The sequence below is a fragment of the Bombus affinis genome, chromosome 6, assembly GCF_024516045.1.
Source record: "Bombus affinis isolate iyBomAffi1 chromosome 6, iyBomAffi1.2, whole genome shotgun sequence".
NCBI lineage: Eukaryota > Metazoa > Arthropoda > Insecta > Hymenoptera > Apidae > Bombus > Bombus affinis.
Genome location: NC_066349.1, coordinates 17404925 through 17426192, shown reverse-complemented (window position 1 = coordinate 17426192; position 21268 = coordinate 17404925). Strand labels below are relative to the sequence as shown.

The 21268-nt window shown below is 42.3% G+C and overlaps 1 protein-coding gene across 4 annotated transcripts in view; it reads left to right on the top strand.

Moving 5' to 3' along the window:
- LOC126917672 (proton-coupled amino acid transporter-like protein pathetic) overlaps window positions 1-21268 on the top strand; it is a 36876-nt gene that overhangs the window by 3462 nt on the left and 12146 nt on the right. The window contains exons 1-2 of one of the 4 annotated variants that reach the window (XM_050724824.1): window positions 17601-18088; window positions 19940-20025. In XM_050724824.1, the coding sequence (XP_050580781.1) occupies window positions 18011-18088; window positions 19940-20025 (164 nt within the window). In that variant the 5' untranslated portion in view covers window positions 17601-18010. Of the gene's footprint in view, window positions 1-17600; window positions 18122-19206; window positions 19608-19939; window positions 20026-21268 lie in introns of those variants that run through there. The other 3 variants (XM_050724823.1, XM_050724826.1, XM_050724825.1) reach the window with 3 other exon arrangements.

Here is a 21268-nt window from a genome sequence, read left to right as displayed (position 1 = left end):
CGACTTTTTTCTGGTATTGACCAAGTTTCGCGATCGCGTTAAAATAGATTAATTCGTCGTCTGTAAAAACAGAGGTGAAGTCTGTTAAAACAGAACGAAACGGTTAGAACGAAAATGGGGCAATTACGTTCGAAGTTTGGAGCAGCGAGATACGTTCGTTATGATTATTTAAGATCGTATGGCGAGATTAACTCGTACAACTGCGATGACCTAAAAGAAATTCATTTCTGATCATTGGAAGCGAAGGAAACTGCGTAGTACGAACGAGAATATACATCGATTAATTTCTCTTTCTCTCCAATTCGGTACAATGAATTCCTTGCATTTATTCTTTATGATTTAATTATCTACAAATTTTCAGAATCATATTATTAATAATACACCGAAGAAAGAATAAATCTTTTCGCGATGAAAATACGATTAGACGTATTTTTTAGCGAAAGTTAGTTTTCCAGTCATGGATTAAATCCGTTCGTCTGAATCAGCGAGCACTCGAAGGCAAATAAATATTTCAAAGTATATGAACAGTCAAATCAGAATTTTTCAATGATGGTTAACTGATACGGAAGTTGGAATCTGTTACGATAAAATTATCGTTTGTATGGTTTTCCTTTTTTTTTTTTTTTTTCGTGATATCGTGCGTGTCCTGTTAAGTAGCGCGATAAGCGACGAGCGTTTAATAACAGTGATATTCGAAGGTTCGTGACACAGAGGTAGGCATTTTCTTCGGAGATATCAACGATCGATAGGGTAAGGGTTTACCGAAAGAATTCGTCCAACCGATTACAGATACGGACTGAACGAAAGAAATTCGGGTCGTAAAGAAACAAAGTTCTTTGTAACGTTCGTCGATTTGCAATTGTAAATTGTCGCCTTGTGATCGAACTATGACTTGCACATATGCAATTGTTGCGATCAACTCTTGAAAAATTATCGTCACTATCGTTATCTTTCGACGATTTTGATACCGGAGACATTGGCAAACCTTGGTTCGTCAACTCATATTTGAGTCACCGATAAAACTTAATTAAGAGTAATTGTATGAAACGAGACGAAGGATAAATAAGAGAGCGTGGGTTGGTGGTATAGGTACGTATACGAAACGTCGTTAGAAGAGCGTTACACGCGTTATCAAGAGCCAAGTGATAAAATGCAGCTACGAATCACGGCTGATTCTCTGCCGCTGTTTACTTTCTAATCTAACGAATTCAACGGGTTCTTGCCACATCGTCCTGCACCAACGTCTGTCAATTTAATCGCGAGATCTAACGTCGAGGCGCTGTGCCCGGACCGCGATCGCGAGCTGGTTTCTCCTCCGTAAATCGCAATTTCTTATTCCGCCAATGTGAATATGCTGAATCGTTGGATTTAACAAAGTCTGAAATACTACGCTCTTTCGATTCTCCCGGGGAAAAGCGAGAAATTCGAAAATTTACACAGATTGTTGTAACAGTTTTCTTTCGATCATTTCGTAATAAAAATTTCCAAGTATCTAATTTCATATTTTTTCATTCGGCAAATTTTTATCGGAAGTCGTGTTTGTTCGGAACCTTTAAAGACAAAACAGCTTCTTAGAGAGCGCGTGAATTTGATATCGCCATTCCGCTCTTTGCCTACTTTAAACTAGATGTGTTTTATTATTCGCAAGAGTCGACTGTAAAATTAGTCGTTAAATCGGATGTTGATAAGTAGCGCAAACGTCTCTCCCATTTTTACGTAGCCATATCTTAAAGATCAATTTTTGGTGATCAGTCTTAATGAAATTGAAATTTAGGTACACTTCTTGATCTTCTCGTTAACATTTAACAATTTAGTTTTGCGATAGTTTAAACGTCTATTACCGAATCAGCTTTGGAAAATGTTGATTTTCATCGATAGTGCTTGAAAGACACCATTGGCAAAGTAATCGTATTAAATAGAATTTCTTGTCTTCGGTAAATTAGGATAACATCGATCGTAGACAGCAAGATGACTTTGTTTTCATCTTTGAGCGCGTTCTCGAATGAGAATAGTTGAAACGAAACTTGTTCGTAAGCCTTGTTGCCAGCCAAATTTACCGTGCAAAGACGCGTAAGAGGATCTCGTTTAAGTTTTTCGCTGGGCGAACGAGTTTTTCGAAGGGTCGTTTTACGCAGGCAGAAGTTGATCCCGACAGATATTTCCGGCGAACGACCTTGCCCGACTATCGTCTCCAACAGGCCAGAGCCCCGTTACGGTACACTCGAATTACATCCGTCAACCGACACTCGCGATACGACTCCGTTTATCGGAACTCCATTTATTCGGAAGAAATCTTAATTACTTTCTTCTAGACACGTTTCTCGTCGTTCCGTTTTCGAGCGATTGTCAGTCACACGTTGCTTACATGTTGTTTTCGGTATCGTATAAATGAGACGGACAGTTGCTCATCGATATATTATAAAGTATTATATGTATATTATAGAATATATAGAATATAGATAGGAAGTATATCGCTCGACCGGAATGGGAGGTTCGACGCGTTTCGGAACCATAGATAATGGGGATAATCGGCAACTCTGGTTTATGTCATTCTCGTTTGTCCTTCGGGTGCAAATAGGCGGAATTCTATCGTATTCCGCTGACAGGTTAATCCTTTTGATTTTGCTTGAACGACCATGACTCGTTCTAAAATTTCATAAATGCGAATATAACGGTTTTATGATCTCGACCCTGTCCTTTATTTGTCAATTTTCGTTCGAATTTCGGGTATCGCGTGCTTTACAAGGAAATAAAAGCTCGTTCTTACCTTCTGTGACATCTAGTTTCTGCTTTGACCTCGATCCATTGTAATCGACGAATGGGCATAGTTTTCCACGCGACTTGCTTACCGAACGTTGACTTCTTCCGTCCACGAACTGTCTGTGATCGATGAATCGAATCCAGTCCGAACGATCGTGTTTTTTCGGATCTTTTCGTTGTTTAGCTTTACACCGTATCACGTAGACACAAGCAAGAAAATCCGTAGTATCGATCAAGTTTTTTTTAACGCTGATTAACGTAGCTTTCTTAGTATCGAACTACAAATTTGTATCTTTGCTATAGAGATGCGTACTTGGGCTTTTTTACGAAGTTTTGAGGAATCTCTTGTCAGTGACCCCGTCGTAATCTCTTCTGGTAGTTTTTTTTTTAACTTTCTATAAGAATTTATCACGTAATTTCCACAATCTGCCGCCGAGTATTTCGATTATCGCATAATCAATCAACGATTGTGCAACGGTATTCCGAAACATCTTTTTCGAGTGATTTATCATTCTTCGTCGAAAGAGACGTTTATCTTTATTAGTCTTCTTAATTACTTGTATCTGTCATCCTAATATCCATAGTGGCAAGATAGGTACTGTAATTCTGCATTTATTAAATCGATTCAGTCGTTAAAAGTTAACATCTTCGCGTGTTTTCTTCTTCTGTTTACATACATACGAATGTAAAAAGTGGAACGCGAGAATTCTTTAAAATCTTGAATTAGAAAGTAGTCGCTAATAAACGACACGGCCAGGTACCCTGTGTCAAGTTGGCACATTTTTGACAAATAGAAAGTTGCGCGCGTGCGAATATTCCCACTCCTCCCAATCGGAATAATATCTCGACACGGTATAAAACATCTAAATCACCGTAAAAATTTAGAATCCAGTCATTTAATAATCGTCGACTGCCTGATAATTCGTCAAAAAGATTCTCTTCTACGGGATTGCTTGCGCGCAATTACTTATACGATAGAAATCTATCGATCGATAGAAGCATCATCGATAGTCCTGATTTCGTCGAATCCGATCGTAACAGATATTTATCCATAAAGAAAAGGAGAAGACGCTGTTAGAAGAAGAAGGACAGAATTCGCTATTAGGCAGAGAAAGATCCGTCAGTGGGGCAGAGAAGAATCGGTCAGTTACATTTCCCTTGTAACAGCGGATTGCCAAGCCCGTGAACGGAACAAAGGAGTCCGGATAGGAAGAAAGATTTCTCTGGTAACAGGATTTCGAAGAAACCGGCACTCGTGCAAAACAGCCTTTCATCAGACCCTTGCTATGTTCTCTCCACTACCCGGGTGCCTCGTTATTCACGCGGACTCGCTCCGACCCTTCTTACCTTCTCCTTCCCCTTGAACCGTCTCCTATCTCGAAAAAGAAAAGGAAAAGGGCAAAGAACGTGTAGAGAAGGAAAGAAAGGCGCGGAGGGGGGGGGCGTGTATCTATGAACGGTGGCGGTCGTCGGGACTTCGACCCTTTTGTTTCGTAAGAGAAACTAGTTTGCCGTGTGGCAGATTTCGATCCTCGAAACCGAACAAGTTTCGGTCAATTGCCGACCGACAATGACGCGTGCTTGGAATTGGAAGTCATGGCGACCGACCACAGCAGTATGTGCAGTGTACGACTACGTCATGGAAATTTCCTCGTCGTCGAACACCTTTCCTCCCCTCTACGCTCGCTTTCGCGTTCTTTCTTGCCTTTTTCCCCTCCTTCCTTCCTTCCTCCCTCCCTCTCTTGTCGCGGCCCTCTCTATTTCTTGGTGCCCCTTCGTTCGTTATTCCGCCTTCTTAACTTCCATATCCCCTTCCCTTCGGTTTCCGATCTTTTCGCTTCTTTCCCCCCCCCCCCCCGCTTCAAAACCGATCGATGACTTTTTTCAACGAGTTTCGACCGTCGATAGACGAACGTTTTCCGCGTCTCCCTTCCGAGAATTTAATTATCATGCGAATGGACTGAAACGTCACTTTTCCGTTCGCTTCAACCGGAACGTCCTTGCCTCCAAGACCTTCCTGCGAGCATAATTCAACGGCGATCGGCCTATGCTCACGTGCGCGTGTCGAGTGAAAGATTTGCGGAATAACGCTATGAATAACTATGCTTGAACGTGTTAATTAACGGAGCTATCCGCGCTGGCAGGTTCCTGCTATGAAACGTAATGGAGCAATTTGTTACGCTGCAAGATTCCGATCCTTCAATGTCTCAAGATTTTAAAGCAGTTAGCTCCTATAGCGAATCTTGAACTCTGTCACGGGGATTCCAGATACCCTCATTTTCACTATTTCTGGTCAAAATGGATTATTTCCACGTGTCAACGCCTTATCAGAAAATAGAGAATAATCGCTGCGTCGGTGTCTTTGTTTATCCTAGAAATTTCATCTTATAAGTTACACTATCGTATTTCGTTCTACTAGTACGAACATTTATAAACGGTTTATAAACAAGGAACTGATAAATTTAGTTGCGAAACTACTCTCTCGCGACGTTAAGTGCCTTGGTTTTCTTTCGCTCGATGATCGTGTGTATTTTTCTGAATTTTCAATTCACCGTAATTTCCGTATTAATGGTTCGAGAATCGCGAGTGTGGCCAACAAATGTTAAAACAGATTCGAGGAATTCCTCTTATTTTCAAAAGTCGGTCAAGTACGCGTATGCTTGACGTACTCGAAGTATCTGGTTCAATGACTATTTACTGCGTCCGTGACTTCGATCAAATTTTTGTAAAAGTAATTCGAAATTCGGATTCGTTTAATCGTTCGATTTCTTGAATTTCCCACCGAATCGCGATTTATACGTTGTTCGATGAAACGACCGAACGAAAGAATGTTTTAATTTTACCACGACGTTCGTTGTTTCCTGTTCAGAACGGCAGTATCCGCTGTGATTATTCGCAGCGCGATGTTTTGCTGTTTTTTGACGATTCGAACAATAAAACGAACATCCGTCATCGTCAGCGTTTTTTCCTCTTTCTTCGCTATTCGTCAATTCTTCTCCGTGGTCGCACGAATTGCCTCCTTTTTTCCTCGAAGATGATTTCAAAGAATTGCGTTCGTTTTTTTTTAGAAAAGGCAGAATAATTTAACTCTATCGCGCAATTCGCTTCGTACATTTGATATTTAAACATTTTTTCCAATATGCTTCGTATCGTGAGAATATTTACGGCGAGATCTTGAGAATCTGTTTTCTCTCGTTCGACGTTAGCGTAAAACGGAAGATGGAGGTTTGTTAAAAAGAAAGTTCGCTTGTACATTATGAATCACCGGTGACCTACGCGGCATTTCTCTCGGATATCCTAACGTAAACATAATCGTGTATTAAGAGAGAAATTGCTTTGTAATTGCAATGAGTCTTTGGTGAACCAGTTTCACTCGTTCCTCTGGATATCAAACGATAAAAGACTCGTTAAGAACGTTCGCTTCCGATATACTTTACCATAAAGTAGTTGCGGTATACCAGCTTATATCCGAACGAACAAACGAATTTAGAATTTTGCACGTAACACGAATTTTTGCAAAATCTGCAATTTCTTACGCAAAGCGACTTTATCGCGCATCTTGACATACACCGCTGTACTTGTCGATTTATTCGTCGAAAGATGAATATCGTTGAGAATAAGACGTTGGATCTTACTCGTATTAGCCATTCGTGGCCCATGAATAACTCGCACGACGCAAATCGAAACAAACTCTCGTTACAACGCACCTACGTATAATGTATTTACTCGTGTTGTGCGTGCAGGTTAAGGTTAGATAAGAACCGGTGCTTCTAATATAAATTTTCCACGGCGCCAGATGATTCATCCAGCTGTGTGCGTGTTTAGCCGCCAGTCACGTGTATAATTTCATCGAAGTACGGAGAAATCAGTAGACGCGCAAGTGCGTTTCATTCGTTAGCGGAAAATTTTCTCGCCTTCTTAGTGTTACGTCGCGCAAGACATCGGCACTCCATCCCGCGCGGCTTGACAGTCTTCGAACCCTCGATAGGCTCAAGGACCCACCATAAACTTAAACTCCTAACTGCATTGTTCGTACATATGGTTTAAGTCGAGCTGTTTGCCCGAAAAGGCTCTCTAATTCTAAAAGTGTTTTCGGTTGGTTTTTAGAAAGGTCCTTGGGTTCTATTGGGCGCTCTTAAGAATTACGGAGAAGTAGGTAGTGGCCTGACGGAAAAAGCGGAGATTTACCCAACGGAAAATCCGGATTTTCCTATAAACAATGTCGCCCATGAACCACATTGGTAGGAGGCTTCTTCCTCCTATCTTCATTCCCAAAATTGGTCATAACCAATCGGCATCGCGGATCATTGCCTAACTAAACCTAACGCTTCGTTCAAAGGGCACCCATACCGAGCTTTCCTCCGTAATCACATCAGAACGAACTTTAGAGTTCCTACGGCTCTCACTACGGCTCCTACTTCTTCTATTGTTTCTACGCCGTCAGGAGGGTCAACTGTACCGGTTCTCATAACCAACGAACAGTCAAAGTCAACATATACGCGGATTCTCTCATCTACGAATGATCCTTTTCTTCGTCACCTGTATCTTAATCAACGGCGTTACTAATTTGTGCGATTGTACAAAGTGTTGAAAATATACATTTTTATAGCCCTGTGAATCGCAGTGTTGTACTACAACAACCACACCCCTATTATCCTAACCGAAATAAGGGGATCGAACTATTCGTGGTGTCGATTATTACAATCGTAACGGGAATTTACGACTGCCGTTGACGCGCTTTCTCTCGAAACTACACTTAGAGAGACAGAAATTGCGAAGACAGTCGTTGGTCGTTCGAAAATCCATAGCAAATAATTTCAAAACGTAAGATTATCGAAAAAGGATTTAAAGGCGGATCGATTTATCCACGATGTTTACAATACCCTTTTATCGCGCGTTATGCGGTCTAGTATCGCGGAGAACGTCGTGCACAGGAAGTAGATCCGTTCGTACGCATACAATAGCAGGAACGATCCATCGATTCGAAAAACGTATCGAGACTTGTTTGTATCGAGTTAGAATCGCGTAACTCGTACGCTATATTATCAAAAATAAATACAGAATTACGTATAGTATAAGGAATTTTTTAACATACCGGAAAAGAACGTCTAAATCAACATATACGATGGTAAATAAAAAATTAAACGCACATTCGAATGCTAAATTTGGATAGCGTCACATCTTCCTATATATGTACGCGTGTTGGTTCACGCGTAAAGAATGGTGTGCGATGTCGATAAAAACTTCGAGGTTCTCAAATGAACATTTTTCCGCTTTTGTCTTTAATTCGTAGCTGGATTTCCTAAATTCAGTCCTGGTCAGTTTCATTTTCATATTGAGAATTTCTTTCTTTTTTGTCTTTCTTCGAGACGCGTAACAAAGATACATAAAATACGGCAACTAGACGTATACAATCGCAAGACTATGCAAAATATTCGATGTAAAATATCCATTTAGATTCCATTTCTTTATTGGTAAAAGTTTAAATTTATACACAGATTCGCCGATATTCTACGATCGATATAGCAATTCCCTAGGTTAGGGAGACCAAGTCTTCGGGGGTGGTTTCGTCTGGAAGAAAAGTTGGGCGGCACTGGTGGAAACAATCGCGTCTCTCCTGTACTGCAAAGCACGGAGGAAGGTATATTAACATAACAGTACCGGTACACCTACGCGTGGTCGTGTTTGCAAAGGGTGGAATATCGCCGCATAGGCATCGCGAGTGGAAGGAGGGGCGAGTTACCGAGTTCGATCGTCGACCAGGGCGAGTTCACTGGTCTCAAGTAGCAGAAGTCACGCGAGTACACGTCTAGAGTTTGGAGTTTGTAGACTTCCATGCGAGGCACGATACGCGGAACACGTGTCGCACATACGTACGTATACAATCGCACGGTGAACGTAGCGAGACGAGTAGTCTTACACTCGCTGAATACATCTTGCGTTATGAAATTGGAATATTTCGGTAGACCGAAAACCTATTATACTACGCGTATTATCAAAGTGGAATCGATAAAAGGTAATTAGCGGGCTGAAAACCGTAAAGGTGTCTACGAACGTACTACTATCTTTTAATCTTTTACTTTATGCTAGTTAAAACGTTCCTTGCGCGATTGTTCCTTTGAGTTGTAACAATAGAATTTCTTCGTTTAGCTGAAATTTGAAAAAAGGTAAAGTAAACTAAAAAAGGTACTCCCTAGCAACAGGAAGCGAAACATCTCTATGAAGAAAGAATTATAGACATTCGCTGTTTGCGTCTGGCAAGGATATAAAAATTCTACGGTGGATGTCCGATCTGAATCATTCGCGACCATTATCTCGTCATTGTGTCGAAATCACAGATTACGGACGATCTACTCGACAAAAAATGAAATATATTCCTAGGATGGGTGCTGCGAACAGCGTATGCCCACGCGACACGAAACAAAGAGACCGCCGTAGGTGGTCAATGATTTCGTGCGATGCATAATACGAACCGCGTAGTGGGTCATCGATGTACACCATGGTACGTAATTCGTCATGAATCATCGACGACCTATGCAATTCGTAACTATATTATTCATACGTCGTGATTATGTAACCGTCCGTTAATTCTTATTACCAGCACTTTAGACGCTATATGGAAATACTTGTATAATTATACCTCGAAACCAGTTACACGATTCGTTAAGCGTTATGGATCATGAACTTCTTATCAGAGTACTTTGGAATCTAGATGGAGATCAGCACCAGGAGGATTATTTCGATTTGACTGTAACTACTTGGAATTAAAGCATCGGAAAATGGTAATCGTCGATCGTGCTGTTCGATCGACTAACTGCTTAAAGCGAAATGCAAAGAACGTTACGATCTTCCTGCCAATCCACGCTTATTCGCGATCATAATCGAATAGGTGACGGAATCGAGAAAAATCGGAATGGAAAAAGTGGAGTTAATCGGGCATGGCACGCAAGAGGCTCGATTATCAAAGAATATATATAAATGTATATGTATGCTCGATATACAAATGAATCTAGCTCGATAAAAATGAGATAAAGCGTGGAATGGGCGATCCGCGGCTCGATGAATCGATCATTGGAATTGGAAGCGTCGTTAATTGGACGACACGCGGCTGTATCCCTAGTGCCGAGTCCGCAGGACATGATGCAATCGCGATAGAAACGGTTCGCTTCTGTCGGATTTATCTGGCGTTGTAATCAAATTAAAAAGGTCAATGCTAACCAGTTTACGGACGCGTTCGCGTCTCGACGCTCGCGGTGCACGCGATTCAGCGGCGAAGGCAGTCGAGAATAGCAAAGTCGAAGCGGCGCGCGCGTCAGACCGTCGCGTCACGCGTGCGTCGCCTCTGTATTCGTTGTCCGTCGCCGCCTGGCCGCACGATCTGGCGTTCGATCGTCGAGTTCACTGCTCTCCTAGAACTAGAAATCACGTGAACGTGTCTCGAGACTGCATTTGGCTATCCTTGCATGCGCGCCCGATTTATGTATAGGGTGACTCCATAAATATCGTTGATCGCGTTGCCAACCAAATCCCGCACGCTTTACACGCTCTATCGTTGATTTCCAACGAAATCCTGCCTCTCAAAGGTTCGTCAAAGGTTTTCGTCGGTTCGAAGAAAATCTTACGCTTGTTAGAACGTACTGGTCGATCTCTGCTTTTTCAAATAGTTTCGTATAGAAATTGATCGCATCTCTTACGTTTAAGGAATTAGAACAGGCATATATTTTCCAATCTCTCTTATTCGCTATGCAGTCTGATAAAACGTTAGAAAAGTAGAAAAGAGAAATTGCCCTCGCTGTGCAAAGAAACATAGATTTAGATTTCGTGGATCTTGGAATTTAAAATTTTATAAAATAGAGAAAGAATAGGTTTCTAGAATGCGATAAATATTTGGCAATGCGTCGACTAATTTTCCGTCAAATTCTCGTTGAACGCAATCAGTTGCTGTTTTGCCGCGCGTAATCGACCGCGTCGATCAACGCGCTATTATTTTATATCGACGATATATTTTACGCATAGTCGATCGTCGCGCAAAATCGAGAAAAAAGAGTCGAGATTCGCGTATCAAGTACCAGTCCAGACACCGTTCGACCATTTATTTAGAGCATTTTTTCGCGCCGATAAAAATTTCTTGCCGCGTATCAGATAACGATAGCGATTGCGCCATTCTACGTGCGATTGATCGATAAATTCACCGAGGGAAATGCAGTCGATATCCTTGCCGCGATAGAAACTCATATAGACGTACCTTTATCCGATAAAGCGAATACATTTTACGTGGATAAACTTAACGATACGTTTACGCGTCCCACACTCAAAGGAAAGGAGTTGCAGGCCAGACAGATCGATTGCAAAGTGGATTGTATGAATTTATCGGATGCGTGACTATCAAGCGCTATATAAATGCCGGTTGCGTAAAGAATCGCGTAATCGATCATGGTTTTGTAATTAAGCTCTAGATTGAGCGAAGATAGTCGCTTTTGGAACGATATTCATCGTCGCGAGTTTTATAACAGGGCTTGAGGCTATTTTTGAATATTACGTTTCTTGTAACTAGGATTTATAAGTGCGACGACATTCATGGTCGAATCGAGTTTTTTTCATCGGAAAACCGTTCAAGTAGCAGATATTTAAAAGAATATCGTTTTCGATAAATAGCTGAACCAATAGCGAACGAATAATATCGAAACGATTCAGAATCAAGTAGCTTTTCCTGCATTTCCAGTAGCTTCGAGATTTATCCCTGGATTCGCGAGATATCATTTCCTAACAATTGCTCAAACAGTAGATTAAACAAGTGTACGTAACAAAGATTTATTTCCAAGTTTTACATATCGGCAAGGTGTTAAAGATTTTACGTATTTTTGGTTTCCGAAAGTTTCAATGAGAATTCTTGCTTTTGCGAATGAAACTTTTTTCGTTATTCCCTTAAAAATGGCTTTACGATTTTACGAGAAGCGACGGATGATTTATAGGTGTTGAACGTACATTCGTGCGGTTTACTCGAGATTAGATAAGCACCTCGTACCGCGAAAGATAAAAGTGAATGTCATCGTTCCGTATGTAAACTTGCACGTGTCACAACGATGTTATAATCGCGTTCTTCGCAATTTATAAGATCGATCTTGTGACAAGTGTTCGCGATATTGCGAAATCCCATATTTCAATATGAATGTCACGCATACTTTTGTCTCTTTTCTACTAAAAAATTTGATATACGTCGTACTGTATAAGTATGTCATTTTTATTGGAAACGCACCGCAAGGACGCGTTGCGTAACTCTGGAATCTTTGGTCGAAACGTTTATCTACGAGAAATAGACTGCTAATAGATTTGCTTTTAAATAAAGACTTTAAAGATTTAGGGATTCCTAATAGGTTTCCATTGGCAAAAATTCATCGGTTTATTTTTCCTTTTACGATCCTGTAGCCGTTGATAACAATCGTCGCGATTGGCCTAAATTAAAACGTCGGTACGAGGTCGTAATCGATCCACTTGTTAATACGCTCGTTAACTTTTTACTTTCAATTCAGCTGGTTAAACCAAAGTCGAGAGAAACGTTGGTTGAAACAGTAGAAATGGACAGATTCGATTTTCTCGATGCTCGTCGTTATCGATTCAAACTCGTTATATTCTATTCAAGAAGGAAGAAGAGCAATCTTGTAACGTCAGCTTTCCACGCGTCGTTATTCGCTAATATTTACGATCGACTAAGACGACTAGGTGTACGATTAATTTATTCAGCAGTTTCTTGGCAGTAATCTATGTTTCTTGAATTCGTGTTATACGTACTCGTAATCGTTCTACGTAAATGGCGAACAGCCGACTAACGGAAAATTTCGATCGGTCGATCGTTTTTTTGATAATTTGTGGCCAATAAGATCGTACGGCGGTTGACGAAAGTATTCGTACACTTGGCGCAGAAATTCGACCGTTAAAGAATTTGTAGGAATGTGCGAATACCTTGGTAATAAGTGGCCGTATAAAGACGAAACGTGCGTGTCCTAACGCTTGTGAACGAGGGTGTAAGGTCACGATGTTGTGTTCGCGTCTGGCCAAAAGCACGCGATCGAATCAAGAAGGTCAATGCTGTTACGGAGCAGGAGCACCGCAGCGGCATAGCAGCGATTCATCGTGTATCCGTGTGGTGTAACCGGTAATTCAGGGGCAGAAGGAGCAAGAGCGTGCACAGTGCGCAGCCATCCCACGCGTGATCCATGATCGCGCGTCGGGCCCGAGATGAGGATGTGACGTTACTCTCAGATTTGTTAATTTGTTATTGCGCTGGCCGCGGTTGATTCTCGCATTAAAAGAAGCACGCGTGCGCATGTGCCAGCCAACGACTCGTCATTGAATCACGCTGATTCAGCGAACGATCCGCCCCGAATCGTAGACCTCGAAATTAACACCGAATCAGCAACCGACGACACCTTGGATCACGCGCGCGCGCAATCTCGTTCGGTGAAACGAACGGTCAGATAGCGACAGGTTTATTATTCCACTTCTGTTTGATCGTCCGAGAATCGATCGTTCGAGCAGGAACGAATCGCTCATCGACGTTTGACCTCGATCGTCGTTCCTTACGTTCGTATACGATGTATCGACCGATCGATGCGAGAGTGGAGCGTTTCTTCTCTCCGTAAGTCATGCTACGCTTCTAATTGCTGCTGAAAGATCGGTCATTGGTCGCTGGATAAATACGTTCGATATTTCGTTGCTTGTCCATTTATTAGCTATCGTTCGTCTCTATGCTCCTTTTTCTAATTCCCAGTAAACGGCTGTTGATCTTTATCCCTAGGCTCGATCGACATTTCGATAGTTTCAGCTTTAGATGATCGAACCGCGATCCGAATGATAATACGGAAAGATTATTACAATCGGATCGCGACTGCGTCGTTATCGAATCGTTATCGTAAATCAAAGCCACTGAATCGGTATCCCTTTCGCTGCGAATGCCGTGACTAATAAAGACGGCGCGACATTGTACACTTAATCAGGAACTTTCTTAACGTTTATCGCCGTTAAATAAACGTTCTCGAGACGCGATGTTTGACTTTAGTAGCGCCGTTGCATACGTCGTGTATGATTTCTAAGCCGATGTAGCGACTTCTTAGGACGCGCCGTGTCCCCGAGCGTCCTCTAGATCGTTTCTGCGGTATAGATAGGGGAAGAACGAAGGAATTTTTGCCTACAACCGCGAACGATTCCCAGGCTGATCAAAGTCGCGAAACAGGTGACGGGGAAGCCTCCGATCCAGTTTGTTGTCCCGTGGCGGTAATTTGTGTAATTGCGCGATATCGATGCACGGTTGACGCGACGAATGCCCGCGCGCTTGTCATAATATCCCGATTTATGCGGACGTGTTTGTTCGCGCATACTTTAACGTCAACGACGCAACGACCATGGTTGATTAGCCTTCAAGGACTTGGGGAAAAAGGCCGCGTCGGGGCAGACCCCTCTTTCGATATCTCGCTCGTCCGCCTTGTTTCGTCATTTTCTCTGCTCCTCCGTCGAACCGTTCGACAACACTCTGCTTCGATCCCTCTGCAATACCCTCAGCAACGCAGCGTGCGTCTTTACGAAGTCATTGAAATACGTTGTCTGAATGTTCTGGCTATGTTTCCGTCGATTGGACGAACGGAGGAAGCAACGATTCGACGAGATTCATCGAGGATGCGTTAAATATACGGAAGAGCAATAATTGCAGAGAACTTGTGAAGTAGATTGTTTCCGATTTACCGTGTATTTATTATAGCATTTCCGTATCATTTCGTTGTTACTTAGTAACGTTCTGTACGACTGTAAGATAGTATTGTTACATTATGTGCCGATACTTTTTGCATCGAATGTAGGTTTGACATCTTAATAAGAGATATAATCGAATATAAAGACAGAAAGGAAAAAATATATAGCGCTTGAAAGAGAAACATCGCGGTACCGAAAAGACACGTTCGCGTGTCGCGTGGATCACGTTGTGGCGCCATGCCACTAAAAAATAATCTCGCAATACGTGCCAACGGTTCGAGAGGCTGCGCAGCGTAACCTATGAATTCGAAAGGTACACAAGAGCTATAACCGCGTTTCATAACATCGTTAAATATTTACGAGATGCGGTTCAATAGCGAACCAGTTCGACCGACTGTTATGTATATAATGACGCCGACTTTTCACATCGTTAGCGATGTTCGAAAATAAACAGAGCAGGGCGCTATTATCGCTACGTTAATTCGTTGAATAATTACACGTATATTATTTTTGAAACAGAAAGCGTATAATTACGACTGTTTTCCTGGATTTAGAAAATCATGTTTACTTTGAACTGCGCGTGTTTCCTCGAAACGTACGTTCGTAGGATTCTCTCTTAAGTATACCGTATTAATCGCGGTCTTACGATACCAGGACAAAGTACAAAAATATCCGTACGGATCGTTTTAACGTCGTAAACCCGTAAAATGGTTTGTTCGACGGAAAGCTATAACGCCTTTTGTGTTTCTTTCTCGTCGTAATTTTGCTATTCGAAGCACGCTGAATCGACATGCTGAAACGTAGAAAAATGGTACCACAAACTGTACTACGTGCCATAACGTCGACGCGTATTTGTATTTCCGATTAAAATCGAAGAACGGTCGGTAATTTTCAGCCGTTTTAACGAGAGAATCGGGCAATGCCTTTGAACGGAATGTCGCGAAGACGGCTGGAACGGAGCAGCAACGACCGATTTGTAACACAGTCGACGGAGGACCTAACCCGCGGTGAAAATTCTATTTTCGAAGCATCTCGCCACGAGCTTCTCCGAATGTCTCGAAACCGTAGGTAACATTCTCGTCTCTCGATGAAGATAATTCCATAGGTTCGTGATGCGTGGCCGCTTTCTACGGTGCAAATCAACATGGTACTCGCTCGCTAATTTTTCCACCATGACTTAAACGAAAATACGCAAGTCTCGTTTCAGAGTTAAAGGTACGGAGTAAAGGAAAATCGTAGAAAATTCTAATTTCTATTATATAGGTACTTTAAGAGCGAAATCGTTTGTTCCGAGTAGATCGAAGTATCTTACACGCGATGAAAAGAAGTTTGCGAGGTAGCAGAGAAGAGTTGGCTTTACTTAGGTTTAGACTAATAAGACGCGACATCCTCCTCCGTGGAGAGGAGAGATACTCTCTCGGTCATGGATAACATTTGTAAAGCGACATTTGTGATCGTTCCATTTGCAGCGGCAGCAACTGGTTCCATTCACTGTTAAACGAACTAAGTGGCAGACTACCGGTGTAAAGGATGAGACGCACGTTAGCTATCGTTTCACGAGGATATGCCTATAACGTCGCGTAGAAAACGTTCCCTTTCTTATTTCCTTCGAGTCATCGAGTCCCTTTTAGGGAGAGAAGTAATCGACCGACCGAGTCGTTGAATCGAGACTTTTCCGCTTGTGTTTGCGGGTGCTTTCCCTACAAACTTCTAAGCGTCGAGTGGCTGTCGTTTACGTTCTATAATTTGTATAATATGTATATATATATAAACAAAAACACCGATCGATCGCGAGTAGCGTTTATTCCTTGGCATATCTGTATATTTGCGCGCGACGGGAGAGTCTGATATCACGGAAATCTTGGATAAACCTATTAACGCGTTTCTTGGCAAGCGACGTTTGTCAATCTCTAACGCCGTTGCATAACTGTCCGAGATCGCGTTTTGCGAGCCACGATGTATTTCTTTCATATCGTGTCAACCGATCGCAATTCGGAACAACGCTTCTACACAGGATATGCACGGCTCTCGAGGCGAAAGCTACTCTAGCGTGTTTTCGCGGTTATCTTTAGGGCACGCTATATCGTTCCGGAGTTAAAATAGATTCGAACAGGCTAAAGCGCGACGAGCGACGCAGGACGACAAAGTTCTTGACACTCGAGCGCATCGACAAATTGACAGGCGCCTCTGCCAATTTCATTCCCACTGACGAAACTGGCGCTCGTGAATTTATTTTATCCGCAGGAGACGTTTCAACGACAATTTATCGTAGATCGCAGGTGCAAAGAATCGGAGAAACGTCGCTCGCGTTCTCGCGATTATGCGCTCAACTAGGAATACTTAGTTTCTACTATAATGAATTTAGCGACCTTGGCACTAGGAATATTTCGAGTTTGCAAATATCGTCGTGAAAACTCTATTCGACCACACTACAGAAAGAGAGAGAGAGAGAGAGAGAGAGAGAGAGAGAGAGAGAGAGAGAGAGAGAGAGAGAGAGAGACGGACGGTCGTGAATACGCGAATTCCATATCGATTCGAAGAAAAGTCACGTGCGATCGTTAGAGCGTTGTTCAATTCCGTGGCCGTCGTGGACGTAGGTGACGCGAACGTGTCCATTTGTCGCATAGTTCAAACAGAGGTGTTCTGTTAAGCTTGGTTAGCGGTGAGACAGAGTGGAACACGAGGAAGGAGCGAGACGAGTTGTTCACGTGAGACGGCTACGACGTATGTTTGCTCTTCCTATTTTCGTAGCTGTTTGGTATATAAGGAGCCCGTCCTCGGAACATTGCCGAAAGATTTGGCAGCGATCCGCGATTTTCTGCGCCGCGGCACTCGCTGTGCCATAGATAGAGTCGCTAGAGAAGACGAACACGAGCATAGTTCACCCGAAGGAATCGTGCCGAAGATGCGTTGTCCGTTTCGACGGGAAACCGCCTCGAGTTGCTCCGATTTTCTGGCTGGACTTGTTTCGCGTTCTTCCTCCTCTCGAGCTTATCTTTCGGGTGGGGAGATCTCAAGATAGATCCTCCGCGAGCGATCTTCCTTTCCCGATCTGGTTTTACTCGCAGTGAAAAAGCGAATAAGTGAAATAGCGTTTTCGCGATTGCGTTACTGCGATGTTTCGGCAGTTTCGTCAACGGCGCATCGACCAGGCAACGATTACTTTTGTTAAAGCCTCGTGGAAAGGTGACAGGAGTTGGTTCTTTGGCGATACTTGGTGATATTCCGCGAAGATCGTATCCCCGCGATTTTATTTGCACGAGTAACGTCGACAGCTGCGGCTGCCAGCGAATTGGGACAAATCGGATCTCGTTCGAAACGGCGGGCTCTGGCGTACGCGGCATCGGTGTTTGGCACCAATGGAAGATAAATAAAACACGTGGCACACGCACGACTGGCAGCCGTGCTCGGCAAACGATCTCAGAGGGTTGAAAGAAACCGGTGGAGGAAAGAAGGCGAACAGTAGTCGGGAGGAATGTCGAAGGCGACGCGTTCGACGAACTGAACAATGGGGAACACGGACAGCGTGCACGACGTAGAGATGAGCTCCTTGTCCTCGACAGCCAACGATCGTTCTTACATCAGGGTGAATAGAAGCGAGCAACTTGATTCGAATCTGGTTTGTCCCCTTTGTTTCATCGTGGATGTCAGAGTGATTAACCGCATTCGTTTAAAACGATATTGGCTCGACGGTAAAACAATATCCATCTATCTACGCGAGGCCGACGATAGGTGTTGCCGTGGCTTACCGGGCGACCGATAAAGATCGAGCAACAGGAGTTTCGTTCGTTCGAGTTGTACAGGCAGACCACGAATTACGTATATCGGTGTGTGGCTTAGTACAGGCGCCAGCTAAACGCAAATTTCCGTGTATACACGCTCGCAACTGCTTGACGCGCCAGATCTTTTGTACGGAATCGGATGTATTCTAAATAGCGCGAACGATAGCGTTCGAGGTTTCTTGCTTCGCCACGTATGCCGCAAAATGTCGATAAATTCGCTTATTCCCGTTTCTCTTCGATCGTTTCGCTACCAAACACGTTTATATACGTTCTCGCATATCGAGTAATCGTTTGCATAAAAGTGGAAGAAAACATTGCGTTAAAACTTACCACAAATTTTCCTAAAAGTTGTTAAATTCACTTTCAAAGTCGTACGTCGACTTCCAACAAATTGTTGGACATTATCTTATCTAAACTGTCACATATGTATATTTCGATATTACGTATGCGCGCATATCTTAAAGTTAAACTCGGTGTTTGACGACCATCTATTTGGTCGCAACAAAGTTTCCGATGCTATCCGATCGTGCAACTTGAAAACGCCTGTTTGTAAACTGGTCGGCTTATCTGCTGACATTAAAGCTATCTATCTACGAAGGGAGCGCTTATCTCGATCGATCGTCTATATCGCTACACGGTATCGATAAAGGTTACCGATACCGATTGCTCGATAAAGTTGCGACTGCGGTAACACGCGTTAGCACGAGTAATTTATTTACTATTTACTATTTTATCGAGAACGCGAATTTCAAGTTGTTCCATGTTTTCGTTGGCGTTTGTCGCGGACAAGGCGAGTTACTTCGTTCTCATTTATTTTTAAATGCACGCCTGCGAGACGTTTATAATCGAGAAACGACCCAGTTAACGAATCGTAATAGAAAATCAAAGTTTCGTCGGGAAACAGAGAAACAAACTGTGTCGCGTGGAATCGAGGAATTCGGTAGAAAACGCAAAGTTCTCGAGTCTCTGTTAAAACTCAAGCATAACGATTATATTCGATATTTAAAAACATTACTTTCCGCCCCGTTCCTCGCGTCATTTTTCACCCGAGCAAAAGTTGTTGCTCGTGATTATTTGTAACGTTCTTTATTCGTAGTTTCATCGTCAAGATCGGAAAATTGTTCTCCGCGTGTTTAGAACCAAGCCAGTTAATTTCATTTGCATTTCCTATTTTTCATTATCCTATTAACGAACGACAGTCCTATCGCTTATGCGCAAAACAAAACGACAACGCGGCCAAGACGTGGCAATTTTACGTTTCGACGATACGATGGTAATTACACTCTATCCGCGATTCCATTGTTATCGAACCAGCTACGTAAGGTGAGTAATTCGTTGGTTACGTAAAAGCATAGATAATTGCCACTATTTTTGCACGCTTCCGTTTCGGCAAACGCGACTACGCTCAGTCGTTTTCCTCCGAACTTTATAAATCGGGTCGAAACACTGGAGACGATGTTTCGCGCGTCAAATAATTTATAAATCGACGAATCCTCTTGTTCGTGTATCGTTCATCGAGAATATCGTGGACCATGAAACGAGAAGCTTTTTGAGAAAAACGATCTTGCGCGATCATCTTATCGAATCCTCTCTATGTAAATACGTAAAATATCGTCGAAGAATCGTTTTCTAAATAAACGTCTTATTCGTTGCAGAGAACGCCAATGCGCCCAATGATAGCGGAATACGACCCAAAGAAGCACGGTGTGAAAACAGAACTGTCAGACACGGTTCTTGTCAAGTAAGTGCGAAAACTTGGTTTACGAAACCAACGCGAACGAACGGTTCAACGATAGTCGAGCGATTCACTATCTGCTACCACGACCAATCATCACCATTGCTTTCTTGCCAAACTCAAATGCTCCGTGCTCAAGCAAACGTGAGTGACAACCCGAGGATCATATATTGTGCATTATATCGTATATATGTGTATTCTCTCATTCTCTGTGCTCTCTGTGATATAATTTATTATTATACGTATATACATACGTGTATATATATATACATACATATATATATATATATATTTATTTATTTATTTATTCATTTATTTATTTATTTATTTATTTATTTAATACGATATTCCATAATATATAGAAATAACTTGACAACTAATTCGTGCATACCGCCTGTGATCGCTGACGTAGAATTCGTAGCGTAGCCTGGCACCAGGGATGCTTGACAATTGACTGCTGAATCGTGACGATTCTGTTATCGCTGGTTTGTGCAGAAACGCGCTTCCGTTTTTATTTAGCGTGCCTGCCATGTACTCGTACGTTTGACAATTTTACTTTTCTCTTGGTTTTACTTTCCTGTTTTTATCATTTTTCTGCTTCGTCTCCATAACCCATTTAAATCCAGAACCGAAGGCCACCTCGTTTTGTGCAGTCTTAAAAGTCTGAATTATTTCTTCTTTTTTTTTTTCTTTTTTTCTTTTTTTTTTTTTTTTTTTTTTTTTGAATGAACGAACGAATATCATTAATTTTATGTTCGAACGTTATCGCATGCGTAGTGATATCTTTTCAACGTATCGCTGTTTACCTTAGGAATATCGTGGATATTGTTTCAAGTATTTACAGGCACCGTCGAATAACATCGATCTAACGTCGTGATAGTATTTTTATAATTTGGAATAAAATATGGGTTATCTTCGAAGAGTATCGGAGCTGATACGCACGATGCGTTGGACACCGTAAGTGCTGGGTGTAACGTGTTTCCATTTCACGAATGCGTAATACGAGTATACGTATACGAGTATATATCTGTATAGCAGTCGATAGCGAGATCACGTTAGAATCGTAACAAAAGTTTTGGCAGCACACGATGAAGTTCTTGTAACTACGGTATACTTAAAACGCAAAGTAGATTTTACTTTCAAATCGATCAACGTTCGAATATCTTTTTAAAGAAAGGGTTGAATAAACTTACATCGCGGCAAACTGCTCGCAACATTCTGAACGATATAATCCTAATTATTCCTAGTT